This window comes from Alnus glutinosa, chromosome 13 (genome assembly GCF_958979055.1).
Source record: "Alnus glutinosa chromosome 13, dhAlnGlut1.1, whole genome shotgun sequence".
In the NCBI taxonomy this organism is placed as follows: domain Eukaryota; kingdom Viridiplantae; phylum Streptophyta; class Magnoliopsida; order Fagales; family Betulaceae; genus Alnus; species Alnus glutinosa.
In genome coordinates this window covers 7,976,951-8,000,893 of record NC_084898.1, presented here as the reverse complement: position 1 = coordinate 8,000,893, position 23,943 = coordinate 7,976,951, and the positions used below count along the sequence as shown (strand labels likewise).

General features: G+C 38.7%; 1 protein-coding gene and 1 non-coding gene across 2 annotated transcripts; one reads left to right on the top strand and one right to left on the bottom strand.

Annotated features, from left to right (window-relative positions):
• Positions 1-1,472: 1,472 nt before the first annotated feature.
• TRNAD-GUC (transfer RNA aspartic acid (anticodon GUC)) lies at positions 1,473-1,544 on the top strand. The gene has a single exon. It is a non-coding gene; the product is annotated as a tRNA-Asp (tRNA).
• A 16,453-nt stretch (positions 1,545-17,997) lies between these two features.
• Positions 17,998-19,815, bottom strand: LOC133854697 (hydroquinone glucosyltransferase-like). The gene has a single exon (XM_062290954.1). It carries the CDS (start codon positions 19,690-19,692, stop codon positions 18,646-18,648), a length of 1,047 nt encoding a protein of 348 aa, XP_062146938.1. The 5' UTR covers positions 19,693-19,815; the 3' UTR covers positions 17,998-18,645.
• Between the last annotated feature and the right edge of the window lie 4,128 nt (positions 19,816-23,943).

The following is a 23,943-nucleotide window of genomic DNA, read 5'->3' as shown; positions in this document are numbered from 1 at the left end:
GGAAGAGACGACTGTGAAATTTCTAAGGGAAGAAGAGAGATAGGCGGCTAAGGGGTTTAGGGGTATATTTATAAGGCTAGGGTTTTGACAATTAGGGCTTTTGCATCTAACACTAACAATTAGGTATAAATATTAATATAAAAATATTAAGTCTAAAAGGCATTGAATATTAATCTAAAATTATTAAATGTAAAACCAGGTATTTAATAAAATATAAAAGTTGGTATTCAATAAAATATAGAAGCAGGTATTTAATAAAATATAGAAACGGGTACTCAATAAAATATAGAAGCGGGTATTTAATAAAATATAAAAGCACGTATTTAATAAAATATAGAAGCGGGTACTCAATAAAATATAGAAGCGAGTATTTAATAAAATATAAAAGCGATTATTTAATAAAATATAAAATATAATCTTTTTTTTTTTTATCCATTCTCATTGCTAAGCTAAACCTACTATTACCTAGTTTCTTAATTAAAAGTAAATTACCATTCTATCCTCGAAAGCGAATCAGGGTTATTACAGGGATAGTGCCGAGGATATTACACAGAAGAATCTGACGGCTAAGTTAAGTGAAAACTCACACGGATACTTGTTATTGTGTTTCCAAAAGACATGGCTATTTTATGTATAAAATATGTATGCTTACAATTCACATAAAATACATTTTTTAGAATAATGTGAACTCTACCAAAAAATCTCATGCCTACATTACTCTTACTAATGGTTTCATTATCTTGTACCACAAAGACTCCAGTCGTGCTTCTTGTTTAGATCTTCATTAGATGTAGCTTCACCACATTCATGTAAAATCTTTCAAATCAAACCGCAATCCCCATTGGTTGGGCATCTTAGTAGTAATGTGTTAGTTTATCAGAAATGTTTATGTTGGCATAGTTGAAGTAGAGACTGGCCCTTCATCTGAGACTGCTCCGACAACTTAGTACTAATTGATGTGGTTCATCTCAAATACAAGTAGCTAATGGGAGTCATTTAGCTATTAATGAAAATAGGTGATATCAAATACATTCTTCAAAGACGTTTATGTATCTCCTGGATTGTCTAATAATCTTCTTTCAGTTGGTCATCTAGTTGAGGAAAACTATGATGTCCATTTTTCTCGTGATGGTTGTCTTGTGCAGGATCAGGTGTCGGGGACGATACTCACGAAGGGGCCAAAAGTTGGCAGACTCTTTCCTCTGCATTTTTCTATTCCTCGTAGTTTATCTTTGGCTTGTATAACGGTTAATAATCCGAGTGAAGTATTGATAAGCGTCGAATGTTGCACATTCAAGCCCCTTAACTTATATATGTTAATTCCTTAGCATTGTTATTTGTTTGATTTTGTGTTGTTTTACAGGTTTTAAATAAAGATGCAATTAATTCAATTGATTTTGGGCTTAAAGCACACTTTGGGAAGACCTAGAAGATATTGATAAGCTTAACCAATCATAATAGAAGACTTATATGTCGTTGTAGTATAGTGGTAAGTATTCCCACCTGTCACGCGGGTGACCCGGGTTCGATCCCCGGCAACGGCGCCAAAAATTGATGTGGTCTTTTGTTTACCAAAATATATCAATAATAAATAACCACTCGCAATAGGACGAATCCTTGTAGAATAGGGCTATGTTGAGGGTGTCGAACCTTAAGGACTGCGTAGGTATTATTACCAAGCTTTTCAAGACTAAATATAACTTAATTAAAAGATGTTTGATTTGATTTTTCTAAAAATAAATATAAAAGTAAAAAGACATAAATGTAAAGAAAATAGGGATGAGATAAAAAATAGGGGATTGATTTCACCACTTACCGCATAATAATGGTCAATCATAAATTAATAAGGAAAATTCATATTATGCATGATATAGGGCTCGTCTCACTCGAGTAGTGAAGAAATTACCTCTAAAGAATAAGTATAATCCATCTTCGGTTGGCACGGACCGTCCACCTAACCACTAAGATGCGGTATGACTCATCTTCCCTAGGTATGGATTAGCTACGTCTTTAATAGGATACACACAATCAATGGAAAAGTATAACCCATCTTCGGTTGGTATGAACTGTCTACCTAAATTACACTAAACTAGGGTGTAGTACAATCCATCTTCCCTAGGCATGGTCTATCTAATCCTCTTGATCATATGTCAATTAAAATTGTTGTATAACAATCATTCACATAATCACAGAAAATATGAAGGATTGAGTTCAATCAATATAAAAGACTTTCTAAGACAAGATAAGAAATTCATAATTATTGAATATAAACATTAAGATCAATTCTCACAGTTATACAACCATCATGCATATAGAAAATACCAAATTAAAATACAATCAAACCATTGTTATTTGGAAAGGGCTACATCAACACCCTTGTAAGAATTTAGCCGCTCATCGTGGTGCTAGGGTGGCCTCCTGCCATGTTCTTCTCCTCTTCAACTTGTCAAGTTTCCAAGAAGAATTTTCTTTCTAAAACTAAGCACAAGCACAAGCACACCTTCTCTTGAAGCTTAGGGATCTATTTATAGAGACTAGGAGAAGCCTAGAAGCTCTTGGAATTCCAGAAAAATCGTCTCTTGAGTCTTCTTGTCCAAGTAGGAGATTAAAACTTCAATCCAAGTAGGAAAAGGATTCCAAATTCGTCCAGAATTGCGGTCTTTATTTCGGGGAGATTTCGGCAAAGTATACATCCGAAATAGGGAAAAGCTATTTCTGACATATTTGTTTTATGTTTTATTAGCTTTCCAACGCCACTAATTTCATTTCAATCCAATATCTGACGCAAAAGTTATGATCCAAACACTGAGACATATGCAGAATCCAAATTTGAATCCAATCTGATTTTGACTCTTAGTGGAGAAATTCTAATTTAATCATTCTCTTGATTTGAGTAAACTTAACCACATCATATAAGTCTTCTATTATGATTGGTTAAGCTTACCAATATCTTCTAGGCCTTCTCAAAGTGTGCTTTAAGCCCAAAATTAATGGAATTAATTGCATCTTTATTTAAAACCTGAAAACATTAAAACAACACAAAATCAAACAAATAACAATGCTAAGGAATTAACATATATAAGTTAAGGGGTTTGAATGTGCAACATTTGATACTTATCACACCCCCAAACTTACATATTGCTAGTCCCTTAGCAATACAAAACAAGAAATAAAACTTAAAAACAAGAAGATAAATCATTCTTTCGTGGGATATACGATTGCATTTAGCGTATGCAATAAGCCTTTTAAACCCCTAGGACTCCCTAGTGGACGAGTAAAGTCTCGTGAGGGTTTGCCATGAATGATACCCACAAACATTGTTCCTACCATGTTATCCTCAAGAATGCAGCATCATAAAAATAATGGTTCTCATTCATTAGCAAGTTTAACAAAATAAACTTCATCTTCACAATTTCAGAGAATTAAAAATTAAGCTACTAACCTAGCATTATGAGATATCACAAGATTCAATTAGTGTAAAGTGAACTTAACACAGTCATGGGGTTTCAAAAACTAATCTCAATCATGAATGGTTCAACACTCAAAATTCGTTGGACTCCTCATTAGATAAAATAACCAAGACATATATATTTATTATTGTTATTATTTTTATATATATGCAAGCTGTGCAATGCTTAGCTCCTTTGAGCTTTCTAATTGACACTTGTAACGAGTGTTAGGTCAATAACTCCCAAACCAGATGGTTTTAGGGCACTAGGTGTAAAACACCCTAAAGACTTACTAACTCGAGTAAAAAATGCTACAAAACTAAACTTAGCCATTTTATCAATCAAAGAAAACTTTCACTTTTTGACGCAAATACTCAATGCTTAATGAGGCAAGAGTTCCGGTTACTAAGTGAAAAGCTTAAAGTGATCAATATTATTCTTTTTATTATTATTATTATTATTATTATTATTATTATTCTTTTTTATTTTTTTATGCCAAGGTTATTCCTCTAATAAGTTACCCAGTTGCATCCAAGATATTGATAATAGACATAACTGATTTCAAATTTTATAGCCCACATACTACGTGCTAGTGTGCTTGTGAGAATCAAATTGAAACAAATAATATCTCATGCTGCCAAAGAAAATAACAATTCTTAATTTCCTAGTCAAATGATCATGTTTTCATCATGTTAAGCTTACCAATGAAATACAAATCAAAATTCAAAATCAACAGCATGCTCAAGAATAACATAGCAAAATATTGGACAGTGTTTCGCTCTTTCATACCCCCAATGTGTGTATAGAATGGAACATAACAAGAAGATGATAGGAATACCTGAATGAGCAAATGTGGGCCATATCATACCCCTAAACTTGATTGTAAAAACACGTCCTGAAAAAGAGAGTGATACTCCAACCAAATACTAATAAAGTGCAACACATTGTTGTAAAAATATAAACTAAGAATGAAGCAACAATGTAGAAGATAAACCTATAAGGAGATCATGTACCCTGGCCTGATAGAGGACTCGAGCATACAGGGCCTGTGCTCAAACATATGAAGCTGACTCATTTAGTCGAATATGTTGGATCCACCAAGCCAACGGAATCCACATCCTTGATGCGCTCAGTGCTCTCTGACCCTTAAGTTTAAATTTGAAGCACCAATCTTTTCTTCTCTTGGACCAAAGAGAATAAATTTTACCTACAGAAAGGTAATTCCGAATGTCCGCATATCGAGGTAGATTCTTCTTGATGGTCTCTTTTTGCTCTTCTAACAGCCCTAACAAACTACTCTCCTGACCTCTTGGTAAGTCATAAGCAATAGAGGCTCGGGGTTCATATGGCATCTCGAGAATAAGAGTGGATGATGAAGGAGTCTCAGTGCTCACTTCCTCGCCTTTTGCCTGATGTAGAGCTTGTGGGGCCTCAATTTGCTCCTCCTTCCTCTCTTCCCCGTGAGTTTCGACCACTTCTCCATTCTTCATTGTGGTGATGGCTTGCTCATGATAAGAAGTACTTTCATCCACCACGTAATGTCCATCAAGATTGGCCTCTGATTGTCTTTGAAGCTCTTCTTTTTCTATTTGATTTGCCATCTGCTCCATTTGAACTTCCATCCTGGCAATGGCTTGGGCATGAGAATTCAATGTCTGATTGAGAGAGGTCAGTGTCTGTTCCATATTGCTCATAAATTTTAACATCTGATCTTTAAAATCAGAATCAACCGAGGAGATGGTTCAACCTGATGGTACAGTTCATGAAATTGTGAAGCATAATTTTCAAGAGCTTGAGCTTGCCACGAGATATTAGCCTGGTTGTTCCATCCCGGGTCATAGGAGTCAGAGTAAGGGTCATTCCTCGGTCCAGAGAACTGTGTGTTCATATGCTCATAAGAATAGTTAGAAAATTGTCCTGCAGTAGGACAATCTTTAACATGGTGATAAGGACTATAGCAATATGAACATGGTCCATGAGATGTTGAAATGCCTCCCCACATGAACTAAATTAACAAAAATAAAATAAAATAAAGGAAAATAAAAACAAAAATTGAAAAAAATAAAATTAAAGAAACCAAAATAAAAATAAAATAAAATAAAAACATAAAAGAATCAAGTTAAATTCAATCTTTAAAACTTGTGAGAATCAAATTAAAACAAGTAATATCTCATGCTGCAAAAGAAAATAACAATTCTTAATTTCCTAGTCAAGTGATCATGTGTTCATCATGTTAAGCTTACCAATGAAATACAAATCAAAATTCAAAATCAACAGCATGCTCAAGAATAACATAGCAAAATATTGGACAGTGTTTCGCTCTTTCAAGTATGGCACAAACGTTTGGGCCATCCAAACTCTGTTATTTTGACTCATATGATAAATTCTGGTTTGTTAGGCAATAAAGAACATGTTTCTAAACACTTGTCATTTGATTGTTCTGTTTGCAAACTTGGTAAGAGTAAAACTCTTTTGTTTCCTTCTTATGGTAGTCGTGCTACTAAATGCTTTGAGATTGTGCATAGTGATATATGGGGTATTTCTCCTGTCGTTTCTCATGTTCGATATAAATATTTTGTGACGTTCATCGATGATTTCAACTGATATACCTGGGTCTATTTTCTTTGGGCCGAATCTGAGGTTCTATCTGTTTTTCAGAACTTTGTTGCATATATTGAAAATCAATTTTCTACAAGTATTAAGATGTTAAGGTCTGATTCTAGTGGAGAAAACATGTCCCACGAGTTTCATGATTTCTTACATCACAAAGGAATTGTGTCTCAGCGTTCTTGTCCTTATACTCCTTAGCAAAATGGGGTGGCGGAATGAAAGAACCGACACCTCTTTAGATGTTGTGCGCACTTTATTGCTTGAATCGTCTGTTCCTTCTAAATTCTGGGTTGAGGCTAAATTGACTTCTAAAAATAAAAGGCAAGTGTGTGGTTAAAGTGTTAACAAAAATAACAATGCGGAAAATAAACAACACAAGAATTTTTGTTAACGAAGTGGAAACTCAAGATGAGAAAAATCACTCCGGGGCAGCCAAACCCAGGATATCCACTATTCAGAAGACAAAGCTAGATACAAAGCAGTAACACTCACATACCCCTGACGCAGTGATCGCACCTTGCTTTCTAACGTGTAACCCAACATGAACGCTTCCCAACCAGGTCTCCTACCTGAAGGGGTCTTCAATGGAATCCTTTACCTTAGGGCCAACCCTTAAGATAGACTTCAGTTGTAGCGCAGCAACAACACACTTGCAATGGCTTGAGAGAGAACAAATCAGCTCTAATATCTTCACAAAATAACTCTCTAAGCTCTGAAGGAATTCAATACGGAATTCTTGCAGTTCTCAATGCCCAGGGACCTCTATATATAGGCTGAGGTTCAAATGGGCGACTGTAGTGAAATATACAGGTGCCGTTCGGACGGTGGACATGGGCCTTCCGGATGGACAACTATGCGACCAGAATTTCTAGGATTTTCGCTGAAAAAGCTTTCTTGTTTGAGAGCTGCGTCAGGATGGTCGCACGTCTTCTGCAAGTAACTTCCATATAAGGCTTCGCGTGTCCGGACCATGGGAGATGGCCGTTCGGACGGTTGATCTTCAACACGCAATTTCCATATCGGTTCAACGCGCGTCCGGACCATGATAGGCAGGCGTCCGGACGGTTGAAGTTAAATCTGCAATTTCCATATAAGATGCACGCGAGTCCGGACCATGCAGACAGACGTCAGGACAGTTGAATTTTAATTGCGATTCTTGCCTTAAGGAGAAGCGCGTCCAGACGGGAATCCACGTTGTCCGGACGGTTGCAGCAATCTTCCCATAAATGATTTTGGAAAGAAAATCAGAAGCTAATCGATCATTGGACGTCGTCCGGACGGATGAAAGCTGGAACAGAAGCTTCTCGATACATAGAAGGGTCCGGACGGAAATCCACGTCGTCCGGACTGATGATGCTTGGTCTGTCGGTGTTCGGATGATATGGCACGTCGTCCAGACGGATGGAATAGTGGACATATAAGCGTCCGGAAGGGATGACACGTCGTCCGGACGGCTGACAGGGAACCGAAATTCTTCTGACTTGCAAGCAGTGCAAAATCTTCTGAAGGTACTCTGAATAGTGAAATCCCTGTTAAAAGCATCTTTACATACAAGTGATTTTGTCCAACTAGAATGAAGCCAATTACAACCTAACAAACTCCCCCTTTGGCCATTCTGAGACAAAAATCACTTGACCGGTTTGGAAATACATTCCCGGTCCAAATAAAAACTACTCCCCCTTTTTGTCACAAAGGGACAAAGGGTAAAATAGAGTAATAAAACACAACTGCAATAAAAATTACTCCCCCTAACGGTCTCAAAAGGACCAGGGTAAACAGAGTAATATTTAGTCAAAGAGTTTAACAAAACATAGCAAACTTATAAATCAAATGTCTCAAACACCAAAAAGACAATAAAACAAAAGAAAACTCAATCATCCTCTGCCATAGGTGCAGTCCTAGGCGCGTCATCCTCATCATCATTACTGCCAGGATGATGATACTTGAGGCACTCCTTGAGATCCAGCTGGTTATGCTCCACCCGCTTGTTGATGGAATGCACCTCCTGCTGCATAGAGGTGATGGACTGCCGCATGGTGCTCATGCCTCCCTGAATGGCAGCTAATGCCTCCATTATCTGAGAAAAATTGATTTCCGGCTCTGAAGGCGGGACAGTTTGAGAGGATGAGGCCATGTCTGGAGAGCCGACTGGCATGGCAGCAGGGATGGGCACCTCATCATCGGAGTCATCTCTCCGTAGTTGTGCATTTGACTTCATTAAAGTCTGCTTGCTGATGGGCTGCTGAATCTTCATCTTCGGTTCTCCAATAATATTAATTCCCGACTGAAGAATGATCTGAGTGAGTAGGCAGCCAAAGGGGAGACCGGTATTACCCTCATCACGGGCCTCCAACATAACGCTCATAATATGCTTGCACAGGCAGAAAGGCAAGCGGAGGTGGATGACATAAACAAACTGGGCCTTCTTCAGAATCAGGCACTACGCTTGATAACTGGCCAGAGATTGTGCTGAACTATCTTGGCCAGCAAGCGATGAGAGGGAGACAAGGCGCTGATCCAAATAGTGGTAGCACACTCTTCTCCCTGTGGAACTGCATGGAAGAACTCTCAGAGATCGTCCATAGAGGGAGGAAGCACCACCTCATTATAAGGACTGTCGGGGAGCTCAAGAACTGGTACTCCGATGAAGTGACTGATGATCTGGGGATCAACAGTGATGATATGTCCGTCAACAGTGGATTGCAGTACCAACCCACGGTCATCGTCCTGCACCACCTCTAGGTTTGCATAGAAGAGTCTGACAAGCCTGGTGAGGACAATACAGGCGCAAGTGTAGAGGTATCCCCAATGGTAAGTCTGGATAGTCTCATAAATACTATCCAGCGGAGGCACCATGATGTCAGATCGAACCACATTGCGCTCAGCAATGACTGTGCGGTCCATGATTTTGGCTTGGAGTGCACTCCTCCCTTCCTCTGTCCTCTGGCGGACCCTGCGCTGGGAACTGACTGCAGACATGATTCTGCAACAAGAAACCAACAAGAATTTGCCAACAATAATCCAAAAATATTCTTGTTAGGTTACAACAAAAATTGGGCAGAATAACGGCAGTAAAAGGACTTTCCAAAAATAGAAAGAATATATCACATTGTAGTCCCAAAAGAATATCATCGAAGATTATCCCAACATGGCAGATATATGCATCTCATTATCTAAAAAAAACATTCCAAAAAAAATGAAATTCTGACAGTTTAAAAATAAATAAATTGAAAACAAACAGAAAAAGATTGGAAAATACCTGGAATGTGAGAGTGATGTGCAAAAAGACAAGAGAAAACAATATAAATCCAAAAGCTTCACTGGAAATTATGCACAAGATGCCAAAAAGGGAGATTTTGGTGGGGTAGGGTGGAGTATGCGGCGCCTAAGGGTATATATAGCTCATGAGGGGTCCCCGTCTGGACGGTGAATTAATGTCGTCCAGACGCGCGCTGCCTCGGAACCATGCGGACAGATCGCGCGGTCTGGACGCTTTATCCTTACCGTCCGAGCGCGTCCGGACGTAACCAGATCCCGTCCGGACATTAAGCTCCACCTGTCCGGACGCCAAGAGAGACCGTCCGGACGCTTCACACTGAAAAACAGAAAATTGAAGAAAAATTTGCAGAATTTAATTTTTCTCAAGTCAGTTTCAGAACACGCATGTATAATCCACTGATAACACAATCAAAAAGCAACTCAAAACTAAGCAGAGATATAAAAGAGAGTTGAGATTTTATTCGGCACAAATATTTTCTTGGACATAGAAAATTCAAATAGACAACTCAACTCATGTAATGCGTGTGTGTGTGAAGACTTAACCCACAAGGTATGACTTTCATTGACATAACAAATAGCAACAAGATTTTCTAGACAAGAGAGAAAATCAGAGAAGGATAAGTCAAAAGTCAAAAGTCAAACCTTATAACTTACTAGGGCCTAGTCACCCTCGTCTGATACACTCCCCCTAAGATGCAGCACCTAAATGTTTTACTTGTACCATGAAGGACAAAGTAAATGTTTTACTTGCACGTGGAGGGCAAGGCATATAGCAAAATCAGCACATAAGCAGTGAACACACAATTAAAGCACATAATTCATATGATTGACTGCTTGATTCTTATGGTGCTGCAACCTAAAGAGAATGCCAAAGTTTTTAGGTTCTAGGTTCAACTAGCATGTGGTCAATTTGGCCATCTTATCAAAGACCTCTTCTCTTATCCAAAAATTCTAGAAACACAAAGTTAGAGAATGAAAGATGTACCTTTAAGGGAGTCGTGGATAGCGTACATTTTTTATCGCATGAGAAAAGAAGCTATCCTACTTTTGCATATACAAGAAAACACTTGGCAGATTATAGTCATGAACTCTCAATTATATCTAAGTAGAGTAGATTAATGCACAAAGAATTGAGATATCAGGTGAAAACACATGCAATATCTGATATGCCATAAGAAAAAGAGAAATCCTGCAAATTCTCCCCACTTTTTTTTTTTTTTTTTATTAAAAAAAAGCAATATGGAATTAACCTCATATGCAAGGCAAGATCAAACCTGATGATGCCAATACAGAAAAATAGTCGCTCGACCTGCTTTTCTGTCTTTCCCAATAAGTACCTGCAAGGATCTCTCACGAGACATTGGGGGCAAAACAAATTGGTTCCTAGATTGCACAGTAAGCACACAAAAATAACAAGTAAAAGTGCAAGCAATCAAACCTGATGCCGTAGGATTAGGAACCAAATCCTAGGCATGAACACCTGAACCTGCTAGGTGCGTCTGTTCCCCCTCATGGGGTGATTGTCCTTCTTGACCCAAGCCTGCCTTTCTGTAGGTGGTTGCTGGCATGACTGCATCATCCATTCCATCATACTCTACATCCAGATAGGTGGCTCACTGTGGTACTGCTCTTCTTTCACCTTCTGAGGCCTCCTAAATTTCTTTAAATTTGTTTTTGGAGTTGCCACTGTGATTGGCAGGTACAAATCGTTGCTGAGGCCGCTGATGCTGAGATGCCTGGTATCGTGGTGCACGAGACCAAGGAGCTTGATATCTTGGTCCTTGATGGTATGGGGCCTGATACCATGGAGTTTGGAACTGGGCCGCAGGTATAGTGCCATGATCAGCCTGTCAGGGCACTTCTTTCTTGGCCTTGGCTTTCTGAGCTTTTAGGAGGGAGCACTGAGGACAAACATGCCCACTTAGACCGTAGTGATGGCATATGGGAGGTCTTCTGATGGAATGAGAAGACCTCCCATATCTTCTGATGGGCTTCTGAGTGCCTGGAACATCATCGTTGACCTTGTCTTTCCCTTTATATTCAACAGTGGGAGGAGGCTCTGGGACTGCAGGTTTTACAAATACAGTCTTTGAAGTAGAGGGAGCATCAGAAGAGGGAGCTACATACCCGAGACCGGTCATGTCAGTTGGGCTCTTCTGGATACGAGTCAGCTTCTCATCAGTGACTCTTTCTAACTGGAGCTGAGTCTCTAGCAGCTTCTCCTCGAGCTCTTGTATTCTGAGTAGCAAAGAACTCTTCTCAGTCTGTAAACTGTTCAGATCATAGAGGTGCTGCTTACGACATTCCCTCAGCTTCTCATACTCTATGTAGAGTGTCTTGTAAGCCTCATTGAGTTCTTCCCCATTATCACTATGCTCCGAATAATAAGAGTCTTCTTTTTCAACGTGTGGGGCTACGAAGGCCAGAAATTTCTCAAACTCTGGAGCTTCTTCTTCTGACTCATCACTAAGAGTCACATTGTACGCCTTCCCCTTGCCTTTCTTAAGGTTCCCGCAATCGGCTCGGATATGCCCAAAGCTTGAGCATTCAAAACATCTGGGCCCTCTGGGATCCTTCTTTTCTTCTTCCTCTGGTTCAGCTTCTCTGGGAGCTTTCTTCACTTTTTCAGAAAACTTCTTTTTGAATCGGTCATCTATCATAAGTCTTCTAAAATTCTTGGCTAACATAGCCACAACTTTTTCTTCCTCCTCAGAGTCATCTTAGATGAAGCTTCTACCTTCTTCTTGGAAGCTTTCAGGGCAATGGTTTTCAACTTCTTGACCGGGGGCAGAGACAGCTCATACGTTTGAAGAGATCCCACCAACTCTTCAATCTTCATCTCTTCTAGATCTTTGCTTTCTTCAATGGTGGTTACCTTGATCCTGAAACGATGCAAAGATCTTAGAATTTTTCAGATGAGTTTTACATCCGAGATAGGCTTCTCTAGACTCACCATGGAGTTCCTCAGGTCACTCATCTTGGAATAAAACTCTCCAAACGTCTCATCTTCCAACATCTTAATCTCTTCAAATTTTGAAATCAACATTTGAAGTTTGGCAGACTTTACAAGTTTAGTGCCTTCATATGTTGTTTCCAAAATTTGCCATGCTTCTTTGGCTGATTCGCAGTTTGAAATTTTGGCGAATTCAGATGGAGAAAGTGCTTGGCACAGAGCATGGAGGGCTTTATCATTGGAAAGCCGTGCGTTTTTTTGAGGGATTGCCTCGAGGGTTGTATCCTCTGGTTTAGTCCAACCAGTTTCAACAATACTCTAGCAGTCAATAGATTTTAATAAGAAACGCATTCGAGCTTTCTAATAGCCATAGTCCGTACCTTCAAAGGTAGGAACAGAATTAAGAGTTTGAGACATATCAAAATATAGAAGTCAAAAAAAAAAATAACACTCAAGAAATAAATCTCAACAGAGTGTACCAAGCTCTGATACCAATTGAAAAGTGAAATTGACTTCTAAAAATAAAAGGCAAGTATGTGCTGAAAGTGTTAACAAAAATAACAATGCGGAAAATAAACAACACAAGAATTTTTGTTAACGAAGTGGAAACTCAAGATAAGAAAAACCACTCCGGGGCAGCCAAACCCAAGATATCCACTATTCAGAAGACAAAGCTAGATACAAAGCAGTAACACTCACATACCCCTGATGCAGTGGTCGTACCTTGCTCTCTAACGTGTAACCCAACACGAATGCTTCCCAACCAGGTCTCCTACCTGAAGGGGTCTTCAATGGAATCCTTTACCTTAGGGCCAACCCCCTAAGATAGACTTCAGCTGTAGCGCAGCAACAGCACACTTGCAATGGCTTGAGAGAGAACAAATCAGCTCCAATATCTTCACAAAATAACTCTCTAAGCTCTGAAGGAATTCAATACCGAATTCTTGTAGTTCTCAATGCCCAGGGGCCTCTATTTATAGTCTGAGGTTCAAATGGGCGACTGTAGTGAAATATACGGGTGCCGTCCGGACGGTGGACATGGGCCGTCCGGACGGACAACTGTGCGAACAGAATTTCTGAGATTTTCGCTAAAAATCTTTCCTGTTTGAGAGCCGTGTCCGGACGGTGAGGCAAAGTCGTCCGGACGGTCGCACGTCCACTGCAAGTAACTTCCATATAAGGCTTCTCGCGTCCGGACCATAGGGGATGGCCGTCCGGACGGTTGATCTTCAACATGCCATTTCCATATTGGTTCAGCGCGCGTCCGGACCATGATAGGCAGGCGTCCAGACGATTGAAGTTAAATCCGAAATTTCCATATAAGATGCACGCGCGTCCGGACGGTTGAATTTGAATTGCAATTCTTGCCTTAAGGAGAAGCGCGTCCGGACGAGAATCCATGTCGTCCAGACGGTTGCAGCAATCTTCCCATAAATGATTTTAGAAAGAAAATCAGAAGCTGATCGATCACTGGACGTCGTCCGGACGGGCTGCTGAGTCGTCCGGACGGATGAAAGCTGGAACAGAAGCTTCTCGATATATAGAACGGTCCGGACGAAAATCCACGTCCTCCGGACTGATGATGCTTGGTCTGTTGGCATCCGGACGGTACGGCACGTCGTTCGGACCGATGGATTAGTGGACAGATGAGCGTCCGGACGGGATGACACGTCGTCCGGACTGCTGACAGGGAACCGAAATTCTTCTGACTTGCAAGCAGTGCAGAGTCTTCTGAAGGTACTCTAAATAGTGAAATCCCTGTTAAAAACATCTTTACATACAAGTGATTTTGTCCAACCAGAATGAAGCCAATTACAACCTAACAGAGGCATTATCTACAACAGTTTACTTAATTAATCGACTGCCCTCTCTGGTCTTGAATTTTGATTCTCCTTACTATCGTTTGTACCATCAGCATCCTAGCTATCTTAATCTGCATACTTTTGGATGTGTTTGCTTTGTTCATTTACTTCCTCATGAACATCACAAACTCTCTGCTCAATCTATTCAATGTGCTTTTATGGGTTATAGTATTTCTCACAAAGGTTATATTTGCTATGATTCTTGTGCTAACAAATTTCGTATATCTCGTAATGTTGTTTTCTTTGAGAATCAATATTTCTTTCCTACACATGGTGCGTCTTTGCCTGAGATTAATTTCTTTCCTCATTTTGATGCATTGTCGCCCCCAACTTTGCCCTTTCTTGAGACTGACCCTTCATCTGAGACTGCTCCGACAACTTCTCCTGAGATTGAACTGACATCCGAGACAGATCCGATCAGTTCTTTCATGCCTCATGAGCCTGGTCCTCGACGATCTACTCGGGTATCCCATCCTCCTGCGTAGTATGTTGATTATGACACTTCTTTTAATACTACTTTGTCGTCTATTTCCATTCCTACATGCTTTTTAGAGGCTGTTAAATATAAGTGTTGGCGAAAAGCAATGGATGAAGAACATCAGGCTAGCTCTCCAAGACAATCATACATGGGATGTGGTTCCTTGTCTCGCTACTGTTAAAGCCATTGGTTGTAAATGGGTTTTCTCGGTTAAGCTTCGCTCTAATGGGACTCTGAACAGGTATAAGGCATGTTTAGTTGCCCTTGGAAACAGGCAAGAATATGGGGTGGACTATGAGGAGACATTTGCTCCGGTAGCAAAGATGACTATAGTGCGTACAATTATTTCTATTGCCGCCTCCCAAGGCTGGCATCTTCACCAAATGGACGTAAAAAATGCTTTTCTTCATGGAGAACTCAAAGAGGATATTTACATGACTCCTCCTCTGGGTTTATTTTCTTCTCCATCTTCCTCTGTGTGTAAGTTAAAGCGGTTTCTCTATGGCTTAAAACAGGCTCCTCGGGCGTGGTTTGAAAAATTCAGATCTACTTTGCTTCGCCTATCTTTTGTTCAAAGCCAATATGATTCTTCTTTGTTTCAATGCAAGACTTCGGCTGGTCTTGTTCTCTTACTTGTATATGTGGATGATATTGTCATTACTGGCACTGACGCCACTTTGATTGGCAATCTCAAGCAGAATCTTCAGGCTTCTTTTCATATGAAAGATCTTGGTCCTCTTACGTATTTTTTGGGTTTGGAAGTGCACATGGATTCTTCAAGTATATTCTTGAATCAACGGAAATATACCCAAGATTTGATTGGGCTAGCAGGTCTTCAGGATTCACCACCAGTGGATACTCCTATGGATTCACCACCAGTGGATACTCCTATGGAGGTCAATGTGAAACATCAACGGGAGGAGGGTAATCTTCTTGCTGATACCACTATGTACCAATAGTTAGTAGGGAGCTTGAACTATTTGACTATTACTCGGCCTGATATTTCCTTCGCTGTCCAACAGGTTAGCCAGTTTATGCAAACTCCACGTCATCTTCATTTAGCTGTTGTTCGCCGTATTATTCGATATCTTAAAGGGTCACCTGGTTGTGGGTTGTTCTTTCTGGCTGGCTCTTCGCTTAACCTTGTTGCTTATAGTGAGGCAGATTGGGCCGGATGTCCTGATACTCGACGATCTGTCACAGGTTGGTGCATGTTTCTTGGTAATTCTTTGATCTCTTGGAAAAGTAAGAAACAAGCTCATGTTTCTAAATCTTCTACTGAATCCGAATATCGGGCCATGTCTGCTGCTTGTTCTAAGATTATCTGGCTTCGTGGGCTTCTCGCTGAGCTTGGTTTTTCTCAATCTGATACTACTCCTCTTCATGCTGATAATACTAGTGCCATTCAGATTGCTGCTAATCCTGTTTACCATGAGCGAACTAAGCATATTGAAGTGGACTGTCATTCTATTTGGGAAGCCGTGGATAATCGTGTTATTTCTCTTCCTCATGTTTCTACTGATCTTCAGATTGCTGACGTCTTCACCAAGGCTATGACACGACAACGCCATCAGTTTCTTATGGGCAAATTGATGCTTCTAGATCGACCAGCATCAATTTGAGGGGGGATGTTAGTCAATAATATTTTGCCATTTATTTTGTAATTATTTTGTAATTATAGTTGCCTTATTAGGTTGATTAGGTTGATTTTAATTGCTTTGTTAGGCTGATGTAGTTGCTGATATTCAGCATTGTAATTACGCGTTTTCTCTTCTATAAATATGAGAACCCTCAAAAAGAGAGGTATTCAGTCCAATTGACACCTAGAAGTTGATTTTTCCACTTCAACTATGCCAACTAAAATTCTGTGACTTCAAGAATTTTGTAGGTTCCCATGCATTGTAGGACCGGTCAAAATATTGGTGTGTTTGATAATGATTGTTGAGATAATTTTTTTTTATTAGTAGTAAGAAGTGATTAATGTGATATAACGTAAAAAAACATTTGTATGGAAAAATGAAAAAGTTTTATTTTGTAATTAATTTTTTTATTTGAATTAAAAAAAATAATTGATGTGATATTAAAAATATAAAAATTAAGAATATTTTAAAGTTGATTTATTTTTTATTTTTTAAAGAAATTAATAAAAATAATGGGAGTGGAAAGGAAGTTACCCATAGCTTGAATATGAAAATGACAAAATGTCCTCAGAAAGATCGTGGTCGTGGACATTGAAGTGATCAATTGATAGGGAGGTATGAAAATATTAAACTAACGATACAATATTTGTCCTCTCCTGAAGTATTCCTTTTTACCTTTAATGTTTCATTGTTTCCAATTTCTGAGGTTTTGTTTTTTTTTTTTTACATGAGTTAGTGGAGCTGCTGCTTGGGCGAGAAGACCCATTGAAGACCTCTCACAGCCTCCTGTCCTATTGCTGGAATAAGATAAATTGTCGGCATCCCCTGTTTTATCTTTACCATGGTAAAAAATGAAAACTTTTTTCTTTTTCTTCTTTATCAAAAGTTCTTCAAAAGTAGTGTTATAAAATAAGCCTTTACTTAAGTAGAGTATAATATGCTTTCCACACCATGATATAATAACATATTCTAATGAAATAATATCTTTCTTTGAAAATAACATGGCCAAATTTATGATAACTTTGGCCTAAACCATGACCAAAGTTCTTCAGTTGGTTCTCATAAAAAATTTCCTAAGAAAGTGACTATTTATACTACTTTTTTCTATCTTATTTGTAAGGTACATGCAACTTACGCGCACTCACTCAAAATAAATAAAAATTATACTCTATTTTATTTAGGCGTAAAATATTTTCAGTATTTTTTTTATGTTTGGTACTACCGAAAATGATGGTCAACGGAAATCATTTCCAATTTGACTGTAAAAACCTCTTTAATTTTTGTAAAACAATTTACGGTTTTAAAAACCGTAAATCGTTTTTTGGATTTAAACTTTTTATTCTTGCAGGCACGCTTGTAGGAATCTGCGACCGCCGTTGGAATCTGGCACTAGTCCTTCGAAATTCGGCGACGGCCGACACCGTCGCCAGATTCTGGCAACCAAATTCTGCCTAAATTGACCAGAATCTGGCCAGTACAGCCAGAATTCAGCCAGTTTGCCAGAATTCGACAGTACTGAGCTAGATTCCGGCAAAAGTATTGCCTCCGAATTTCGGCCTTCATCGCCGAAATCCAGCAACAATAGCTAGAATCCGGTAAAAGTGGCCGAAATCCTGACGGCTAGTGAAGAAATCTTCTCACCAGTAATTTTTTCATACGAGCGAATGCCAAAAAATATTTTAAAAAAAAATAATTATTTTAAAAATATTTTACTACCAAAAACAACTAACCTCGGAACAAATGGAGCATTATACAAATTATTTGCTTTACACAACACGACCAGCTCAGCCATCAGCTCCACAAACACGCTACTAATCCCAAACCAGTACAAATTACAAACCACACTCCTTTCTCCCGACGAAGCCTCCTCACTCCACCGACTTTCGCAATTCCACCGCTCCCCAATTCTCCATAGTCTTTAGATGAACCCTTAAAATTTGAACTCTTGCACAACAAAAACTGCTGCATGTAGACCAAACGACTCAAAATATATTATTCTTTGTCATGAATTGTGACTCTTCATGACCTGAGCCACCTCCGCCAGTGATTTTGTCGACGACCCTTCTTCGCTCAAAGCCCTATCAGCTGCAATCTTTAGTTCTTTCATTTTGCTCTTGAGCAATTTTCCTTCTTCTCCTTCAATCAGGCATCTTGCGTAGTTTGAAATATCTTCGTGTCCCACTAGACCCTTGTCATTGACTTTGACCCTCAAAGCAACCTTCAAATCGTCAGCTAGCAGTACGGAGTTCATCCTTTGCTCCGCGTAGAGTGGCCAAGCAATCAACGGCACGCCATGCAAAATGCTCTCCAGGGTTGAATTCCACCCGCAATGGGTCAAGAACCCGCCCGTGGAGCCATGCTTTAGGACCTGCACCTAAGGAGCCCAAGAGGGCACCACTAGACCCACCCCTTTGGTCCTCTCCAAGAACCCATCGGGAAGAAAATCAAAAGGATCCTTAATGCTTTGTACGCTGAAGTAAGTTGCATTGGCAGCTTTCTCATGTGGGCTCCTGACAACCCAAAGAAATCTTTGTCCACTCATTTCAAGTCCTAAGGCCAATTCATGTAGCTGCTCATGTGAAAGCGTCCCACCACTACCAAATGAAACAAATAACACTGAGTTATTTGGCTGCTCATCCAACCACCTCAAACACTCCAAACCGTAAGCCCCATGATCTGAACCTGACTGAACTAGCGGTCCAACTGGGTAAACAGGTGGCCTTCCCTCTTTTCCTTCCATCAAAGCTTTAAAAGAACCTGGTTCCAAATCCAAAAAGCTGTTAACCATAATTCCAGCAGCAAGAGGGTATCGTTTGGCCATTTGTAGAATCCCTTTATAGACCTCATTCTTTCTATCTTGAATCGGGTCTATCAGATCCGTCCCACGGACCGTCACACAACCAGGTAATTTGACAGGTTCCGGCAAGTCTCTGTACTCACAAGAGTATGTTTCATCAAGCTCCGGTAAGTAAAAGACCAACGACAAAACCATCGCGGTTGTAGGGAAAAGAAGGTAGGAAGAAACACCGAATTCTTTAGCCACATCAAAGGCCTCTATACCAAATAAATCAACCACCAGGGCCACTAGCCGAGATGACTCGGCTAAGACCTTGAAAGAGTCTCTTAGGGCAGGGAGGGACCGAGTTAGGGTGAGTGAGATCCGAGCCTCCGCCATAGCGTCCTCGGAGAGGTCGTCCAGGCTCACGGGAGGAAGAAATATGGCGGATATGGCGTTGGGTAGTGCTTCAAGGACGGCCTTTTGAGGTTTCATGGGTGAGCCATCTGTGGGGATGAGTAAGGTGACCAGGAAATCGTGGTGGACGACGAGTCGCTTGGCGAACTCAACGAGTGGGATGAGATGGCCCATCCCTGGAGTGGGCACAATGGCTACGTGGGGTGGTTCCTGCTGGGAGTGTTGCATAATTCAAGGTGAGGGAAAACAGTGGGTTTTTAGAAGGATATATAATATATATGTAGAGGCTTAGCGAAGCAAACAAGTATATATAGATAGATGATCAGTTTTTTTCTTTTGTAAGAAGAGAGATGATCAGTCATGGGTTTGGTGCGTTTGAGTTGTAATTGGAAAATACTAAGCAAAGCAAAGAAGTGGCCGGTGACGCATCTGCTTACGAGGGTACAAGCTAGTTCGGGAATCACGTGGAGTACAGTGAGGCGGGCTCCTTTTGGCTTTTGGTGCGTGTGTAGGGCAAACAAAGCCAAGCCACCAATCAATCAAGAGTAATGCCATCTTAAATGAAAAGTTTTCACACCGGTGTGGCATGGTGCCTGCATGGTGATACATGCCCGTTTTATCAGTTTTTTTTTTTAAGTCTTATTTTATTTAAAAAATTGTATCTTCGAATTTTGATGTTGGATTGAGACAAATTTAGTGACATTGAAAAGCTTATTTAAAGGGCTATAATTTTGCATATTATAAACATTTCGTAATTCCAACGTTTACTAAGCAAAAATTGTCTTTTTGTATTATTTGCACTACAAAGTATTTATATTGCACTTTATATATATATATATATATATATTTATTATTATTATTTAGGGTTTCAAATTTAAGCTTTATATAAGTCTATTAAGATACTTTAGCCTCCAGTTTAGATATTTTTATCAGTGATTTTCTATCCCTTTTATCTTGATTCTTTAATAGAATTTCGATTTAAGAAGTGTTGTAATTATATATATTATTGTTTGCTATTGTGAAATCATTACGTCACCCTACATCACATGGCCATCCAGCCATGCCACATCATCTATTATTATTATTATTGTTATTTTAAGAAAAAAATGAAATCACCTTGTCTTCCATCTCCAAAACACGCGTACGTACATGTCCCTCCCAAAATTTGAAACCGCGTCAAAACAGAAAGTTTTAATCTTGGTGTTAATTGTATGATTATGTTTGTTGATTGCTGGTAAAGCTGACATAGTGAGAGGTTTTTTCTGCTTACCATTAGTCTTGAGTAATGGACAAATAGATAAAAGGAAAACCTGATGATGATATCTGAGCTTGTTCTCTTGCTGAATAGAAATGGCTTGAACATTAATTTTAGGAGAGGTGCTCCTTGATGTCCATATGCTGTGTTTATAATGAGCAGCAGAGGCTATTAACCGGCTTGCTGATTTTAGTTTGCTTGTAATCTTTCTTGATAAATTGTGTTTCTCTTTTTGAGATTTTGGGTTATTATTATTATTATTTTTCTCTTCTATTCTTCTAATTGAATAAGAAAGAGGGTTAAAAGAGAGGATCCTTCCCACTTTTAACTCAAAAGGAAGAAGTGGGCAAGCCTAATAATGAAAAAGAGGTGGGTTCCCCGACAATAGACCCAAACCAAATTAAAACAACGCTGAGATATTTTCAAAAGATAAGAAATGTGACAAATAAATGACTCGGTCCTTTCAAAGGGACCTACAAGACGATTTCAAAAGTGAAAAGAAAACAGATCAAGATAAATTCAACTACATTCCCACTTGATCAGACCTGTAACATTAATCACCAAAAATTGGTATGAACGGTAAAAACACTGTTAGAATCTAGAAAAAGGACCGCATAAAAGAGACAAACCAACACAATTTCCAACTACAGCAATTTCTCCTATGTATTTCAATTGTGTCGACCAGACACGTGAAAGATATGTTGCTGGGTTTTTATTTACCCTTAATTTGGATAGACATAGAATAGTTTTTTACCATGTTTCTGAACAGTTGAATTTCATTATGGTTTTGGATTGAACCTTTAATTTTTTTTGAATTTTTTTAAAATATCCTCAATAATTTTAGTGGTATTAAGAACTACCAATCAATTTTAAGGGCACTACAAGTCCACGGCGGGATACTTTTAGGGCTTCGTGGGTTGACATCATTAGTGTGCATGTGGCAGCCCATGTATGGAGAACATCATAATGGTTATCCATGGCATCGATCCCACAAGTACCATGGGAAAGTCATGGTCGATTTGATGCCACCTCAGAATACATTTTGGATATACAAGAAAGGAAAGATATTCAAGCATTGAGTGGACAAAATCGATTGCAGTTCACCCTCAAAGTTTCCGGTGCCCGTTGTGGAGGATTTAATCCAGACTCATTCTATCGCTTCGAAAAATTAATTAATTAGTAATTAATTGTAAAGATTAAAAAAATAAATAAAATATTTAACAATGAATAAATTTTATTTATTAAATAGATGTGATTAATAATTATATTCTAACTGATAATATTTGTATTATTGAAATAAAATAAATTTAAGATAAAATAATAGAATTAGAATAATAATAATAATAATAATAATAATAATAATAATAATAATAATAATAATAATGTCTCTTAATAGAATAAACAATTAATTGTATAGATAAAATATAACTAGATCAAATGTGGGGTTACATGCATATTAATTACTAAAAGATAGGATTTTAATATTATGGGGTCCTAGTATAATTTATGGAAGTCTGAGCATTAAAATAAACATGTAATCTCCATTGCCACATGTCACCACCGGAATGGCTAGGAGAAGATTACCCCATCTTCTCCCAATCACTCACAAGGTGGCACATGGCCTCTTATAAGTGGCCGCTAATAATATTTTTAAAATTTAGTTCCACTTTTACAAACACAAGTTTACAAACTGATGTGACATTTTAAATAAAGACTAAAATGCTTTCATCTACTTTTTTTTTTCTTTTCTTTTATATATATATATATATATATAGCTTAGAAAAAAAAATATTCTTTTAGTGTAGTTTTTGTAAAGTTTTTTTTTTATTATTATAAATGGACCATTCTATTCAATTTTTAGTAAAGATTCAATTTTACATCTAAATTATTTGGTTGTTGAACAATTAATTTTAAACGATCATTTGTTATACAAAATCAAAGGGTCTTGTCATTTCTCCCCTATCCATAGAAGGTTATTCTCGTTTTTTCTTACAAAGTCTAGGTACAACTATAAGTTGCGGAATGTTGAGGATTTTTCCATTTCCGTTGACTCAAACTTTATCTTGCATGGGTGCTCAATACTAAAATTACTGAAGTCACTAATTAATTGATGGCAGCTCAAAATACAATTTTGAAGGAAATGACAAGATCTAATTCCTTGCTTGTGATCAACCGTGATATAATATGCTTTGGATTTTTTAATCATCTTTGTGCTCTAGTCTCATCGATCCTAGTGTATTAGTTTAATCGATTGTGATACGATCAAATAATCGATCAAACTTGACACAATTTAAGGTTTGATCAAATATCTAATTCATCCTAATGCATCGTTCTGATCTATTGTGATACGAATGTTCGATCAATCAAACTTGACACAGTTATTGGTTCGATCTAACGTGCGATCGATCATGATAGGATCGATAGAATCATCTAATCGATCTTGGTGTATTACTCTGATCGATCCTGGTGTATTACTCCGATTAATCCTAGTGCATTAATCTAATCGACCGTGATACAATCAAATGATCGATCAAACTTGACACAACTGAATGTTTAATTGAATATCTAATTCATCCTAGTGCATCAGTCCGATTTATTGTGATACGAATGTTCGATCAATCAAACTTGACACAATTATCGATTTGATCTAACGTGCGATCAATCATAGTGCATTAGTCTAATTGATCAAACTTGACACAATTGAAGGTTTGATGGAATATCTAATTCATCCTAGTGCATCGGTCCGATCTATTGTGATACGAATGTTCGATCAATCAAACTTGACACAGTTATTTATTTGATCTAACGTGCGATTGATCATAATACATATAAACCAAGATATATATATATATATATATATATATATATATTTGAGGGGGCGCGTGGAACACGAATTTTCGTGTAAATCCGTGTCCCGCGCAAGCCCCCTTTGTTTTTTATCAAAATATTTCGAAGTTCCCTACTTCTTTTCTCTCTTTCTTTTTCTTCTTCTTGCTTCCCTCTTTTGTTTGTTCCTTTTCCTGAGAAGCCGAGAGAGGGAGATTGAGAGATCGGGAGAGGGAGATCAAAGAGGTCAAGGGAGATCGAGGGAGAGGGAGAAGTTTCTGGTGGGTCGGCCACCGCTGTGGAGGACACTGACACCGGCAGGTCACGGCTGACGCTGGCGACACCAGAGAGGGGTTTTTCCGAAACCTAAACAGTGGTTATCCGATTTTTGGGTAAGT

Coding starts and splice junctions, on each gene's coding strand:
- LOC133854697 (XM_062290954.1), bottom strand. CDS start 19,692: ATGCAACACTCCCAGCAGGAACCACCCCACGTAGCCATTGTGCCCACT.